This window comes from Ovis aries, chromosome 2 (assembly GCF_016772045.2).
Source record: "Ovis aries strain OAR_USU_Benz2616 breed Rambouillet chromosome 2, ARS-UI_Ramb_v3.0, whole genome shotgun sequence".
NCBI classification, from domain to species: Eukaryota; Metazoa; Chordata; class Mammalia; order Artiodactyla; family Bovidae; genus Ovis; species Ovis aries.
In genome coordinates, this window is record NC_056055.1 from 83,733,822 (window position 1) to 83,748,565 (window position 14,744).

The 14,744-nt window shown below is 40.6% G+C and overlaps 1 protein-coding gene across 3 annotated transcripts in view; it reads right to left on the minus strand.

Annotated features, from left to right (window-relative positions):
• TTC39B (tetratricopeptide repeat domain 39B) overlaps positions 1-14,744 on the minus strand; it is a 153,981-nt gene that overhangs the window by 42,442 nt on the left and 96,795 nt on the right. For all 3 annotated transcript variants that reach the window (XM_042243465.2, XM_060409504.1, XM_027964562.3), the window contains 4 exons: positions 13,761-13,892; positions 12,511-12,587; positions 5,965-6,032; positions 3,054-3,118 (listed from right to left, as the gene is read on the minus strand). In XM_042243465.2, the coding sequence (XP_042099399.1) occupies positions 3,054-3,118; positions 5,965-6,032; positions 12,511-12,587; positions 13,761-13,892 (342 nt within the window). The remainder of the gene's footprint in view (positions 1-3,053; positions 3,119-5,964; positions 6,033-12,510; positions 12,588-13,760; positions 13,893-14,744) is intronic.

A 14,744-nucleotide genomic window follows, 5' to 3' on the forward strand; every position in this document is an offset into this window, starting at 1 on the left:
ACCCCATGGATTGCAGCACGCCAGGCCTCCCTGTCCATCACCAACTCTCAGAGTTCACTCAAACTCACATCCATCGAGTCGGTGATGCCATCCAGCCATCTCATCCTCTGTCGTCCCCTTCTCCTCCTGCCCCCAATCCCTCCCAGCATCAGAGTCTTTTCCAATGAGTCAACTCTTTGCATGAGGTGGCCAAAGTACTGGAATTTCAGCTTTAGCATCATTCCTTCCAAAGAAATCCCAGGGCTGATCTCCTTTAGAATGGACTGGTTGGATCTCCTTGCAGTCCAAGGGACTCTCAAGAGTCTTCTCTACCACTACAGTTCAAAAGCATCAATTCTTCGGTGCTCAGCTTTCTTCACAGTCCAACTCTCACATCCATACATGACTACTGGAAAAGCCATAGCCTTGACTAGACGGACCTTTGTTGGCAAAGTAATGTCTCTGCTTTTGAATATGCTATCTAGGTTGGTCATAACTTTCCTTTCAAGGAGCAAGTGTCTTTTAATTTCATGGGTGCAATCATCATCTGCAGTGATTTAGGAGCCCCCAAAAAATAAAGTCTGACACTGTTTCCCCATCTATTTGCCATGAAGTGATGGGACCAGATGCCAAAAAAAAAAGCTAGAGATGAGTTAAACTTTGAAAGAAGGGAACAACTTTTAAAGAGACTTTATGTTTATATGACTAGTCACTTGAAAGGACTCCCCAGTACAGTCAGCATGAGGTGCCTAGAACTTACACAAAAAGCTACAGTCTTATTGGCTTAAAAAAGAGTACAGAGTTCAAATCTGCCAGAACAGCTATAAGGTAATGGGGAAATTTTCAGATAGGGATGAATCACATAGGATGGAAATGCCAAAATCAGTGTTAAAACTCAACTCAAATTCTTCATTGACTCATGAACTATGTGAGAACTGGTGAAACTCCAAAGAAAGGCAGAAACAAGCGAAAAGAAATAATGGAATCATGATCTCAGATGTTGTCCACTAGCAGAGATTAAGAGTATGGACTCTAAGTCTAGACAAGTTAAATGCGTCCCAGAACAAAAATCAGCATTCTTCTGAGAAAGATAAAAGAACCTAAAGTCTTGCAGACACTCAATGAATCACTATCTAGTATACAATCAAAAAATTACTAAACTGAAAACAGGAAAACATGACATACAGTCAAGAGAAAAAGCAGGCAGTAGATACTGGCCCCAAGACAACCCACATGTTGAGATAATATCTAATCCGAAAAAAAAGAATTTTCAGTAACCTATTGAACAAAATCAGGCTGACATGTAATTGGAATCTCAGAAGAAGAGTGAGAACGTAGCAGAGAAAAAATATTTGAAGAAATAATAGCTACATGGTTCCCCAAAGCCACACTTAAGCACATCAGTCAAAGATATGAGTCTTCAAAGCATCCAGAAGAAGCGACACATTACAGACAGGGGAACAATAACAAAAAATAACAGCTGACTTATGATCAGAAACAACAGAGACCATCATATTGGGTTGGCCAAAAAGTTAACTCAGCTTTCTCTGTTAAGAAACCCATACAGAAAAAAACCAAATGACCTTTTTTGGCCAACTGAATACAACTGATAGTTTTTAAGGAGTGAAAGAAGAAAAATTTTGTAACTCAAAAATACTTCACAGAGCAAAAACAGCCTTCAAAAATGAAGGCTAAAGATAAAGGCATTTTCAGATAAATAAAATAGAGTCATTGAAAGTAGATATGAACTATAATATGAACTGTAAGAAATTCTAAAAGAAATGCTTCATTCTGAAATAGACAGGAATGAATGAAGAACATCAAAAATGGTAAATATTGGATTAACAGTGGGGTCTATGATATAAAACTGTTTAAAGCAAAGTTTGGACACCACATTGTGGGGTTTATAATACACATAAATGTACTACCGTAAGAATAGTATAAAAGACAAAAGGTGGTTAAGTAAAACTATACTTTTGTAAGTTTCTTCTATTTTACATGCAACAGTACACCATTAACTCTAACTTGACTATGATAAGTTAAGAAGGCTATGATAATCATTACAGGAAACACTTAAGAAAAATTAAAAGGGCGATAGCTAAGAAAATAATGAAGGGATTCTACTGGAATATATATATATATTTAATTAAAGCAAAAGAAGGCAGAAAAATAAGGAGGGGGGATAAATAAGGCAAAGAAAAAAAAAGCAAAATGGCAGTCACAAGTGCAAACATATTAACTGTTACACTGAATAAAAAAGTAAGACCCCATTAAACATTTTTACCAAAAACACGTAATTTAAATATAAAACAAAGGTAGATTTAAAGCAAAAGAATATATGCCACGCAAACACCAGTTACAAAAAAGCATGAGTAGCTTTATTAATATCAGACAAAACAGATTCCAAGACAAGGAATATTATAAGGAGTTACATAGGAACATTTTATGATGATAAAAAGGTTAGTTTATTAGGAGATAAAACAATTTAAAAATATATAAGTCCAATAACAAAGGTTCTAAATGCAAGCAAAGAGTGACAGAACTGAAGGGAGAAATGGGTGACTCCAGAATCAAAGCTGAAGATTTTTAACACTGTTAATAAAAGACAGGACAACTAGATAAACACCGGTAAGGACACCGAAGACACGTGAATGACACTAGGGTCCACTCTAAGTGACATCTGCATCACTGGAGAAATTCAATGGGACAGTGTTGTTTCAGAGTCTGAACCAGAGACATTCCTATATATACCTGCCATTTTTAATTTACAAATTGTTTTTAGGAGAGAGAAACTAAGATTATCTAATCATAAATTATGTAAGTACTTTCCAGCTATTTTTCTCTTAAAACTGCATTTATTCTGTTGCCCTTTATCATTGAATACACACCCAGTAAGTCAAAATTCAAGTGCATTTTTACCAACATTAAATTTTAAAAATCTAGTCACACTTATGAAAAACTTTAAAGTACAAAGTGGTATATAATACAATAATTATTTAAAAACCACAAGAAGGTGGTCATAAAGGTACAAACCTTGTCACAAGATTTTTCATCAATCTTAATTTTTAACTTACTTATATATTTGGTAACTTGTTCTAATTTTGAGTCCACCTTTGATGAAGTTGATCATATTTTCATCCTGAAAACAATTCAATTACATAATTAGATCATTTAGCAAATGATTCTTAGACTGTCCCCACAGCTGTGTAGCTGCATGATTCGAACAAAACACTATATCTTTTGAGGACATGATTTTTAAATTAAAATAGTCTTCTTGCTTTACATATAAAATGCCTTTTTTGTCATCTTTCTTCCAACTTAGAGGACCAAAAAAGAAAACAATTTTTAAATCCTTGCGTAACTTTAAGGATGTAACAAAGAAAGTAATCCTTACCAATCAGGGGTCATAGAGTTAGTCCAAACCTACTTTGATAAACATCAACTACTGAGCAATTTTCTTTTATGTTCAATGGAGTTCAAAATGGCGACTCCAAGGATTTTCCTGTGTGTCATGCTCCAAGTGATGGGATTACGGTTCTTCATTAGGGGGTACTTTAGCAGGCCATCTATTTAGAATTGTGAATTTCATTTGCATACATTTCCAGACCAAAAATAACTGATCTGGACTCTAAATTTTTTATCACTAGCATGAAATTTTGTCCGGGAATTTTGTTTGTTCTCTTTACCTGATGGTCATCAACCATGCAACTGAGGCAACTGGCCTAAATGAATGACCTTTCTAGGGTGAGCATTCTAGGATTCTAAGAGTCTCTTAATAAAGTATATAAAATAACTGCTTTAAAGATGCTACTCTAATAGATGGTGCTAATGGAGAATGATTTTCTAACCCATTAATACCAGAGACACGCTCTGGTATTTATTTCCTGTGCACTTGAGCATCCTTCCGAAGCCAGAGAAAAACGGATTTTAGTTTGTTAATTTCATCACTTAAATACTTAATACTTAAATTATTAAAAGAATCAATAAATGTAAAATTCACTATGCAATTTAAAAGCCCATTTTCTGATTTCAAGGTAGCTTCTAGTTACACAAGTTCCAATAGTGTCCAGGAAAGAAGTTCTTAAACTGGAATAAAATCTGCTTCAAATAAGAATATTTAATGATTCACCAAACATTTGCTGAATGCCTATTTTACAGCAGGCACCTAATTGCAAAATGAGGCAAAAGCAAACACAATACACTAAGGGACGGAGACGTGCACACACGGATGGAGACAGGCATAGGTTGCCACAACAGCACAAAGCGGGGCTGGGATATGCAGAGGCCCAAAGAGCTTCCTGGAAGCATCAGTGCTTGAAGCGTTAAAAAAAAAAAGATTAGGAAATAGCCAGATAAAGGAAAAGAAGGCAGATATGAACTTTGCAAGCAAAAAGGAAAAAACCTTTCAGGGGAAAAGCAAGGAAGCATTAAAGATCATGGTGTGCTTGGCTAGGCCATCTGTGCTTATATAACACAGCACTGCTACAGAAATCCATTTCAAAGAAGGGAATGACTAAGGAGCTAGAACGCTGCTTGTACTTTCCCACTCAAGCACGCCACCAGCAGGCGAGGATGTCGCTAAGAGGGGCGTAGGGAACTGGGAGAGATGCCAGTTGAGTCTTAAAAAGCCTTCCCCATTTGTGACATTCTGACACAGAACCACTGCCATCGTCAGTGAGGGCTACTCAACCCTGAAGCCGAGACCTGAGCAGGCGAGATGCTCCCCTTGGAGCAGGTGCGCGACTGCACAATGGAGAGTGAGCTGGAGGGAAGGAAAACTACGGACCAAGGGTCCCTAGGTTGCCATGAAGTCTAGGGAGGCTGATGAGCCCCTCACTAGAACAATTATGGTCAGAATAAAGAAGAAGAGCTGGGGCTGATTAACCTTCGAAAGGTAAAACAGCACAATCATGAGCCTGACCGGACATGGAGGCATGAGGAAGAGGGAAGAGCCGTGGGTATCTCCCAGATGTTGAGTTACAAGCCCCTAAACATTTTTTTAAAAACCTTTTGAATCAAAGATTTTACTGTCAAATTCCCATTTGAAAAACGCATTAAAAAAAAAATGGGGGCCTCTGTGATTAGCCTTACGTATACTAAGGCAGTGAGACTGCTTCAGGCATCATAATACGTAGAGTTTTAGGAAACAGGGTCATAGATCAGATTGATTTTATTTTCCTTAACCAGACTCCAACCTATCAGGTCAGTCAACCTCCAGAAAAAGAGAAAAGCACTCTCAGTTCAATGTAAAGCATTGAAATCGAGGAAGACTTTCTCCATCTTACAGTTGAATTTCTGCCCCCTTACTATCTCCACCCCACCTCTACCCCACTGTATCCATCACTGACATCCGTGTGGCCACCTGTTAAAATTCGTATTTTTTTTTTAGAAGAACTACACGTTACAATGACAGGCCAGGTACTGGTGATAAGAAATCCTAGAGGTGAAATTTAAATGCCCCTGAGAAAAACAGTCATTGTTTTGTTTAGTGACTTCTTTCAACTGCTCTTCCAAAAGAAGAAATAAAAGGGGATGAGAATACAAATAGCAGGGAAATAAAATCTGAGGTCTACATGCATAACTGAGCTTTGCTGGCACGAGAAGGGAACAGCCGAAGATGCTGAAGCCAGTCACCCCTGTGTGCAGCCCTCCACCATTAGCAAGCTCACAGAGGCATAACCTCACGATTCTCACACAGAGAAGCATCCTGAAATTAGGTGTGGTAGGTGCAAAACAGCTTCTTTAAAAGGCAGTGGTTCCCAACAGACTGAATTTCAAAACAGCATCTTTTAGGTACATTTGAGTAGGAAAAAAAGATCCCCCAGAGTCTTCTTTCAGCCAAAGTTTACGAGCAATAACAAATAGCTTTCATTATAACTCTAAGTCGAAAGAACTGAAGTACTGACAGAATGAGCCACATTTTTTTCTTTGTCATACTTAGCAGGCTTCCCGGGTGACACTGATGCTAAGCCAAATGTCCGTTACCTGCACAAACGTGAGGGCTGCTTTCTGTAGGAGGCACTCGGCATAACAGATTTCAGCATGCATTTCCTCTATTAAAAACAAATAAAAGTATATTAAGGAAAATCCCATGCCCACAGTAACTGCTCTGAGATATTCAGAAAAGACAGATAGATAAATGAGCCCAGAGGAGATATAAAAACCTAGGTTGTTTCATGATTGCACAGAACTGGAATGATGACCTCAGTTCTCAAGGCCTCAGCAAGATTTTTCCAGAACGTGTGAAATGCTTTGGGGACGTCATCTTTGGCTCAATTCACATATAAGTGCCAAGAGTCAGGCCCTTGGTGTCAGAGATCCAAACTCAGCTCACAGGAGGAAACCAAAATAGAAAAACACTTTTTGGGAAAAAAGAAAACCACTCGTTTTTTTAACTTGATGGGAAACTTCAAGTCTACCACTGGGATGGATTGAAAAACTAACTTGAATATACTAATTCTAACATCAAAAATATTATGAAGGCATGATGACCACGACAATGGTTAGGCGCACTATCAACCTGAAGAGAAGGCAGTAACTTCTGAGGATTCGAGGAAAAAGAACTGTCCGGCATGTCCAACTCATGAGTCCTCATTCAGGGAAGACCTGATGTAAAAAATTTAGCACTAGCACAGTTTGGGGCTATTTGCTTTGTGCGTGTGTGCACGTGGGTATGTGTATCTGTTTTCAGCTGTGCTGCACGTAGGGTCTTAGTTTGCCGACCAAGGATCATACCCACACCCGCTGCATTGGAAGCATGGAGTCTTAACCATTGGGCCACCACAGAAGTCTCAGTTTGAGGCTACTTGGATCACTGAGGTATCTAGTGCAGGAACAAGGCACTCACAAGAGGGCTACAAAAAATTACGTCTGTATCCCCTGGACACATAGACGTGTGGCCTATCTTCCTAAACAGTTCATGATACCTGTAGAGACTGGGGAGGGAGGAATCTTTCCTTTTTTTTTTTTTTGTATAAACAAAATCATCAATTTACTGTTTTATGCATAGGATACAAACTAGTGTATTATTTATTTAAGTAAATGAGCTTTGGGGTTGGGGTAATTAACAGCCTGGATTGTAGCAAAGGCCCTGCCACACACTAGTTACAGAACCTTGAGCAAGCTACCCTTCCTTCCTCTGCTGGGCTTCTCATTCTTCAAGTCCAGCTAATGACATCTCTATTTCAAAGCTGAAGAATTCAAGTGCTGCCGGTGGAGTCACTGTGCAGAGTAAGCCCTCCATATGCATCAGCTACTTCCACTAAGATTATTCCCATTGGCCCATGTCATGCTTTTTGACAAAACTTCAAAAGTAGCACACTTTTAAGTGATGTGCTGCTGCTGCTAAGTCGCTTCAGTCATGTCCGACTCTGTGCGACCCCATAGATGGCAGCCCACCAGGCTCCCCCATCCCTGGGATTCTCCAGGCAAGAACACTGGAGTGCGTTGCCATGTCTTTCTCCAATGCATGAAAGTGAAAAGTGAAAGTGAAGTCACTCAGTCGTGTCCGACTCCTAGCGACCCCATGGACTGCAGCCCACCAGGCTCCTCCGTCCATGGGATTTTCCAGGCAAGAGTACTGATGTAAGTAACTGAAAAATGGGATATTTCCATGTTGATGGAATGATGTTGAACCTAACTGGATAAGACCTAGTGCTTTATTTCTTTCACTTACACACACACAGGACACCTCCCCTCAATACACACACACACACACACACACACACACACACACACTTTGTTCTCACAAACTGGTTCACCTTCCTGCCATGCTCATGTTCCAAAGGTTGATTGACAAAGAAGCAACAATGCAAGGAAGATCTTCCAACAGCACGTGTAAGAGGGAGCCAAACCCACGACAGGACAAATCTGAGGAGCTGCGGTCAGCGCACATTCTGGCAGCATTAACAGCCAAGGTCTCCATCCTTCAGAACGCCTCACTTTAAAGGGTGCCCCCTGGATTTTCTCAGCGGGTTCAGTGGGAGAAAAACAGGTAACTTTTACAGAGTCATTTGAACATCCTCTTCCCAGGGAAATTTGTAACAAAGTAGGAACTTTCAGTAATTACTCCCTTTGGAAGCCTGCTCAGCAATCCAGATGGCTGGCTTGGGGCATGTGTTGAGGAGGTGGTGAAGTTGCCGCTGGGCGAGAACCAGCTCGGCAGAGAGGCTGAGCGCAGAGCCCTGGGTGGCGCGGCCGATAGCGTGGCTCAGCCAATGGCGCGCCTCCGGCTGAAGCACAGGGTGCGCACAGGGAGGCGTGGGCTATGAGCCTGGAAAGGAAGTCAGGCTAAATGATGGATGGCCTTGGAAAGGAAGTCAGGCTAAATGATGGATGACCTTGAATATCCGCGTCTGGGCTTCATTCAGTAGGCAATGGTATTGCAGCAAAAACAGAAATGAGACCTTTCTTAAATAAAAACGAGACTTTTTCTGATAAACAAGGAAAACAAGGAAACAATGAACAGGCTGGGGAAAAACCTAGACAGGCCTGAATGAGTTAAGCAATCTTGTTACTGTCTAGCTGCTACTACTAACAAACACTTGTGGCTAGACTGGTCCTTTTACAAAGCTAAATAAAGCTAATTACTCTCTGACTCCATATGTATTATGAATTATTCTCTGCAACTGGCATTCTTCCCCCGCTACACACCCTTGTAGCATTCTTCCTTTCAGAAAGGAGGTCACAGCCTTATAACTTCTGAAAAGACCAACCCCAGTTACTGAGTTACCTGATGCCAGCTGTGGCCATTTTGAAATTTTGCAAAAGAAAAAAAGCAAGACTTACTTAGGATATAAAACCTCTCCTTATTTCTGTGGAAATGGGGCACTGTTCTTAAGGCACTAGCCTACTATGTTTCCCCTTTGACTGGCAAGAATAAAGCTACTCTTTCTTTTTTTTTCCTCCAAACTCTGTATTTCTATTTGGCATTGGTGAACAGGGAGCCAAGATTTTGGCATCAATGGTGAGCCCTTGCAGAGATCTGAGCAGAGGGGTGGATGGATCAGAGTTAAGCTAAAGATGGACAAATCAAAGAGAAACATAAAGGACATAACATGAAGGCAGAGATAAAAGGCAAGAAAGTTTGAACTGTATTTTCTATGTATAATGAATCTTTGAATTAAATCCCTTTTACATCCTAAGAACTGTATACAAACATGTGTTTTTAAAGACAATTTGAAAGCCATTTAATATGCCAGCCATGAGAAGAATGGGTGTGCCTCATCTTCAATCCACAAAATGTTTAATTAAATATCCTTACTCCTACAAACAACGAGCCACTCAAGGATAGAAATGGAAATTACCTATAGGGAAAACAAATTGCACACTAAATCTACAATGTTTTGACACGCTCCCTTGAACACAAAGTCTGTTTGGATTGCAGCGACAGCCAAAGTCATTAGGAATAAATGCAACTTAATTTATAAAAGTCTTATCTCTTCACTCAGATTGATTTATATTGGGCAGCCCTTAGCTCTCAAAATTAGACATTTGGCATTTACAAGTAGGTACCTACCAGAACATCTCTTAATTATAAATTCCTTGGTTCACTGAAGGAAATATCTTCATTATGCAGTGAAGCATGCTTTCAGACATAGAAGTCTAAATAAACCTTATTTCAGAATAGTTAAAGTCACAGGCTGATGTATTTTCATAATTTTTAAATTAGGATCTTATTTTTTTGAGCAGTTTTAGGTTCACAGGAAAATTGAGGGGACAGTAGAGAGATTTCCCATATATCCCTTGCTCCCTGGCTCCCCCCAACATGCACAAACTCACCTATGATCAGCATGCTCTCCCAAGCGGCACGTTTGTGACAACGGGTGAACCTCCACTAACATATCATAATTCTGCCATAGTTCTCATTAGGGCCCACCCTTGGTGGTGTACATTCTATGGGTCTGGACAAATGTATAATGACATGTGTTTAATCATTATGATGTCACTGCCCTAAAAAACTCTCTGTGTTCCACCTAATCATTTCTCCGCCCCATTCCCTGGCAATGACTGATCTTTTTCCTGTCTCCACAGTTCAGCCTTTCCGAGAATCTTATATACTCAGAATCATACAGTAGGTAGCCTTTTTCAGATGGGTGTCTTTCACTTAGGAATATGCATTTAAGGTTCCCCCGAATCTTTTCATGGCTTGATAGCTCATTTCTTTGCAGCACTGAATAATATTTGACTGTCTGGATGTACCATACTTCATCCATTCACCTAGTGAAGGTCAAGTTTTGGCAATTCTGAATAAAGCTGCCATAAGTATTTCTTTGCAGATTTTTGTGTCAACACAAGTTTTCAGCTGTTAGTTTTATAAGGAAACTGTCATACTGTCTTCCAAAGTGGCTGCACTATTTTGCACTCTGACCCGCCACGAATGAGTGTTCCTGTCCCTCCACATCCTCACCAACATTTGTTGGCCTCTGTGTTCTGGATTTTGGACGCTGTGTTGCTGGTGTTGAGTCACTCAGTCGTGTTTGACTCTTTACGACCCCATAGACTGCAGCATGCCAGGTCTCCCTGTCCCTCACCAACTCCTGGACACTGTGTAGTGGTATCTTATTACTGTTCACTTTTTAATACTTCTAAATATGCCATGCCTAAAGACAGAATAAAGAGATAAGAACACAGTATCACCTATTTTTATGATGTTTAACACAGAAATAATTCAGCATTTCCTTCACCCACATGTGAAGACATTTCATGCCTGTTTCTTGCGGAACAGAGGAAGTTGTGGGAAACAGGAAACAACTAAACAATTAATAATTAATTAATAATTAATTAATTGGCTTAGGGAAAGGCAGGTCAGGTTTGAACACCGCTCTGCTAGGCTGGTAACCTTGGACCGTTTGTCTAATCTCCCTGATCCTCAGTTTCTAGTCTATCAAAAGGAGGTAATCCAGGATGGGCCTCCCTGGTGGCTCAGCAGTAAAGAATCCGCCTGCCAGTGCAGAAGACGCAGGAGACACGGGTTCGATCCCTGGGTCAGGAAGATGCTCTGCAGGAGGAAATGGCAACTAACTCCAGTATTCTTGCCTGGAGAATGCCAAGGACAGAGGAGCCTGGCAGGCTGCAGTCCACGGGGTCACAAAGAGTTAGAGATGACTGAGCGCGAGCACGTGTGCACACACACACACACACACACACACACACAATGAGCCCAAGTTTTCCAAAGTCCGTAGCAAGTTGATAATAATCTTCTAACAAAGCAAAGAAAACTTTACAGTGAAAGACTAAAAAATGTGTCTAGCACAGACTCGACCACTGGGAGTGATGGACAGCATTATCCAGAATTGCTCTTGCCTTAACTGGCCACAGCTACTTTGACAATTTTGTGTTACCTCCTCCAGAGAACTACTCTGAGTGCTTCTCAGATGACAGAGGCTTTGTTAGACACTGGCCACATTCGAAGGACATCTTCTCTGCTACAGGAGTATTGCGATGCTCCTTTCTTATAAACCATTCTGACTAGAGCATAATGCTAATATAACAGGACTCATCATGGAACCTCTGCCCTAATCTCTGTGGGAACGTCAAGGAAACAGCAAAAGGAGTCAGTTTCTCCCAGCCATCTGATCAACATGCCGAAGATATGCTGGATTCTAATAGTCCTATTCCTGAATTCTGCTGCAGCTGCTGCTAAGTCGCTTCAGTCGCGTCCGACTCTGTGCAACCACATAGACGGCAGCCCATCAGGCTCCCCCGTCCCTGGGATTTTCCAGGCAAGAGTACTGGAGTGGGGTGCCATTGCCTTCTCCGTTCCTGAATTCTAGTAGTCCTAAATGTTTACAAACCAAACATTTTATATGCTGTAAAACATCACATTATTCTAAAGGTATCAAAATTACTGACCTTGAGAAAAAAAATTAATAGCTTTTAGAAAAACAGAAACTCTCACACATGGATGAGAAGACTATAAACTGACCTAATTCTTCAGAGAAAAACTGGTGATATCTATAAATGTTTTCTATTTTCAAACCCTCAGTCCCAGTAACTCCACTTTTAGCAATCTATCCTATGAAATACTAGCAAAAAGGCATGAAGTTATAGGTACAAGAATTTTAGGTCAGCATTATTCTTAATAGCAAAAAAAAAAAAAAAAAACAATATAACTGTCCTTCGATACAGAAAAACTAATTTATGGTATTTGTCCTAATGAATGCTACACGGCTCTTAAGCAGAATGAAGTACAATTTATACGTGTTGACCTGGAAAAAGTCAATGCCAAAAATCACATTGTACCACATGTATCACATGCTTCTCTACTTGCAAAAAATGAATAATGATGAATTACTATAAAAATCCTATGTATATGTTCTGCATATATTTGTATACGTACAGAGAAGAGTATGCAAGGCATGAAAACCAACTGCTAACAGTGGTTACTTCTAGAGGGTAAGTAATGATGGGGAAGAGGAAAAGACATTCCATTTACTTATATTATTCACTTATATGTTGAATTTTATGAGCATAACCATGCTTTAATTTTTCAAAGAAAGGAAAATACCCAACCTTTTAAATGCCCCTTACCTTCAGTCAGCTGTTCCAAAGATCCTCTCGAAAGAAGACTTGAGAAAGACTCTACAACTGTGCATTTCTTCCTGTATCTGCACAGAATACATAGAAGAGATGAGAAGTAGAAAGAAAAAAGGAATAAATCAAGCTCATTTCATTTCACAACCAATTCAGTTGAAATCACACCAAAGGTTCACCAGAAACAGGACTCTAAACCCTAAAGTCTGCAGGGCGGAGACCACCATTTTGAAACCTGCACACCCAGTTCCCAGCACTGGCACCCTGTGGGCATTTAATCCAAGCTCACTGAACATGTTTCTGTGTGTGGACAAACCTACATATAACAGTCAATACCGGGAGCTTCCCTGGTAGCTCAGTTGGTAAACTGCCTGCAGTGCAGGAGACCCAGGTTCAATCCCTGGGTCAGGAAGATCCCCTGGAGAAGGAAATGGCAACCCACTCCAGTATTCTTGCCTGGAGAACCCCATGCACAGAGGAGCCCGGCCAGGGTACAGTCCATGGGGTCCCAAGAGTCGGACACAACTTAGTGATTAAACCAAACCAACAGTCAATACTAACTCTGTCATGCCCCTTCCCTGATCTCTATGGCTAAAATCAGTGTTTTTGTGGGTAAGGGTCACTTCGCCACTGGTTAAAAATGGGGTTAGACTGCAGTGTTTGGAAACTCTCTTCATTTGAGGGGCTAGAAACATAATTACAAGAGGGCATAACTTCAGTGTTAAAATTCACCAATGTTAATTAACAGCTTCTGCTAGAGGCTTCAAATACACATAAAACTGAAACTCCATGTCATTTTCACCAAGCAAAACTGTTCAAATATGGCCATTCAGGCAAATAAAAGACCTGCTTCTGCATTTACAGCATTTCCCACATAAAAAATGCTCCTTGGTTGGCCCGGAGTACCAGGCCAACATGTAGTACCTAATCTCTCCACCAGGGGGACCCCAAGAGATGCTTGCTGCTAAACCCACTGAAATCCTCAGCACTTTTCCGTAGCTCAAATAGCAAAAAGAAAACAGTACGGTATAGATGCCATGTGCTCAGCCACACCAGCATCATGGGGGAAATATTTTTAATCTTTCATAAAAGTACAGGAGGCCAGGAAGCTTTGATGCTCTGAGTCCTTTTCTATAACCATGGCCAACTTCCAACAGAGCTCTCAGTGAAGCAAAGTACATCCATGTTGTCACACAGACAGAAAGGTTTTTAGGCGTATCTCAAGTATTTAATTACTCAGCTCATACTTTTGGCAGGTTTGTAAGGCGTCCTTCATGGCAGAAATGCCGTTTTGGATGTCCTGTTGCTCGAAGGTCATGACAGCCTGCAACACCACGATGGTACTGTAGCCCAAGGCGTGGTACATGCTCTCCTTAGCCCTGGGGAGAACACGGAAATCACTGCATTTCAATTCAGCTGAAAAGCATTCAAGTCCCATCTGACAGTAACCACAAGAAGTTCTAGTTCATCCAAGGCATGACTTTCACAGTAACGACTTTTACTCCTGCACCACAACCACTGGAATAATGTGGACTACGAAAGACGTGACCCAAAAAGCTCAAGCACTGGGGACTTTCAAGTCCAGGCTGCTGCTGTTGCTGCTGCTAAGTCACTTCAGTCATGTCCAACTCTGTGTGACCCCAGAGACGGCAGCCCACCAGGCTCCCCTATCCCTGGGATTCTCCAGGCAAGAACACTGGAGTGGGTTGCCATTTCCTTCTCCAATGCATGAACGTGAAAAGTGAAAGTGAAGGCAGGAAGCAGGAAACTTGCCAGGTTGAAGGAGAAAGGGACGTATGCTTTTCCCTGTTTAAGCACAAGGGGGCACCCTGCCGATTCATTTCTTAGAAAATGCTTCTAAGCAATCCTAATTTTTCCCAGTTGTACAAGAAGCAGTCCTTAGCTCTGAAGTAAGTGTAAAATAAAAGCCATTGAAAATATATTTTGTGACACAGAAATTATGAAAGATAAGGCTTGTTTAAAACCATCCTCTCCCTTCTCCCAGACAGAGGCCATGAGGAAGCAAGATTTAGGCAACCAGTCAGGTCAGCCACAAAGGGCCCAGATAGAAATTCACGGTAGACCTCTTACCAAATCTCACCTCATTATCTAGGAATCCTGATTAAAGTTCTTGATGATTCATATTATCAGTAAGAACTGCTTCAATTCTTTTTTTTTTTTTAATTTTAGTTTTTTATTTTTTAAATTTTAAAATCTTTAATTCTTACATG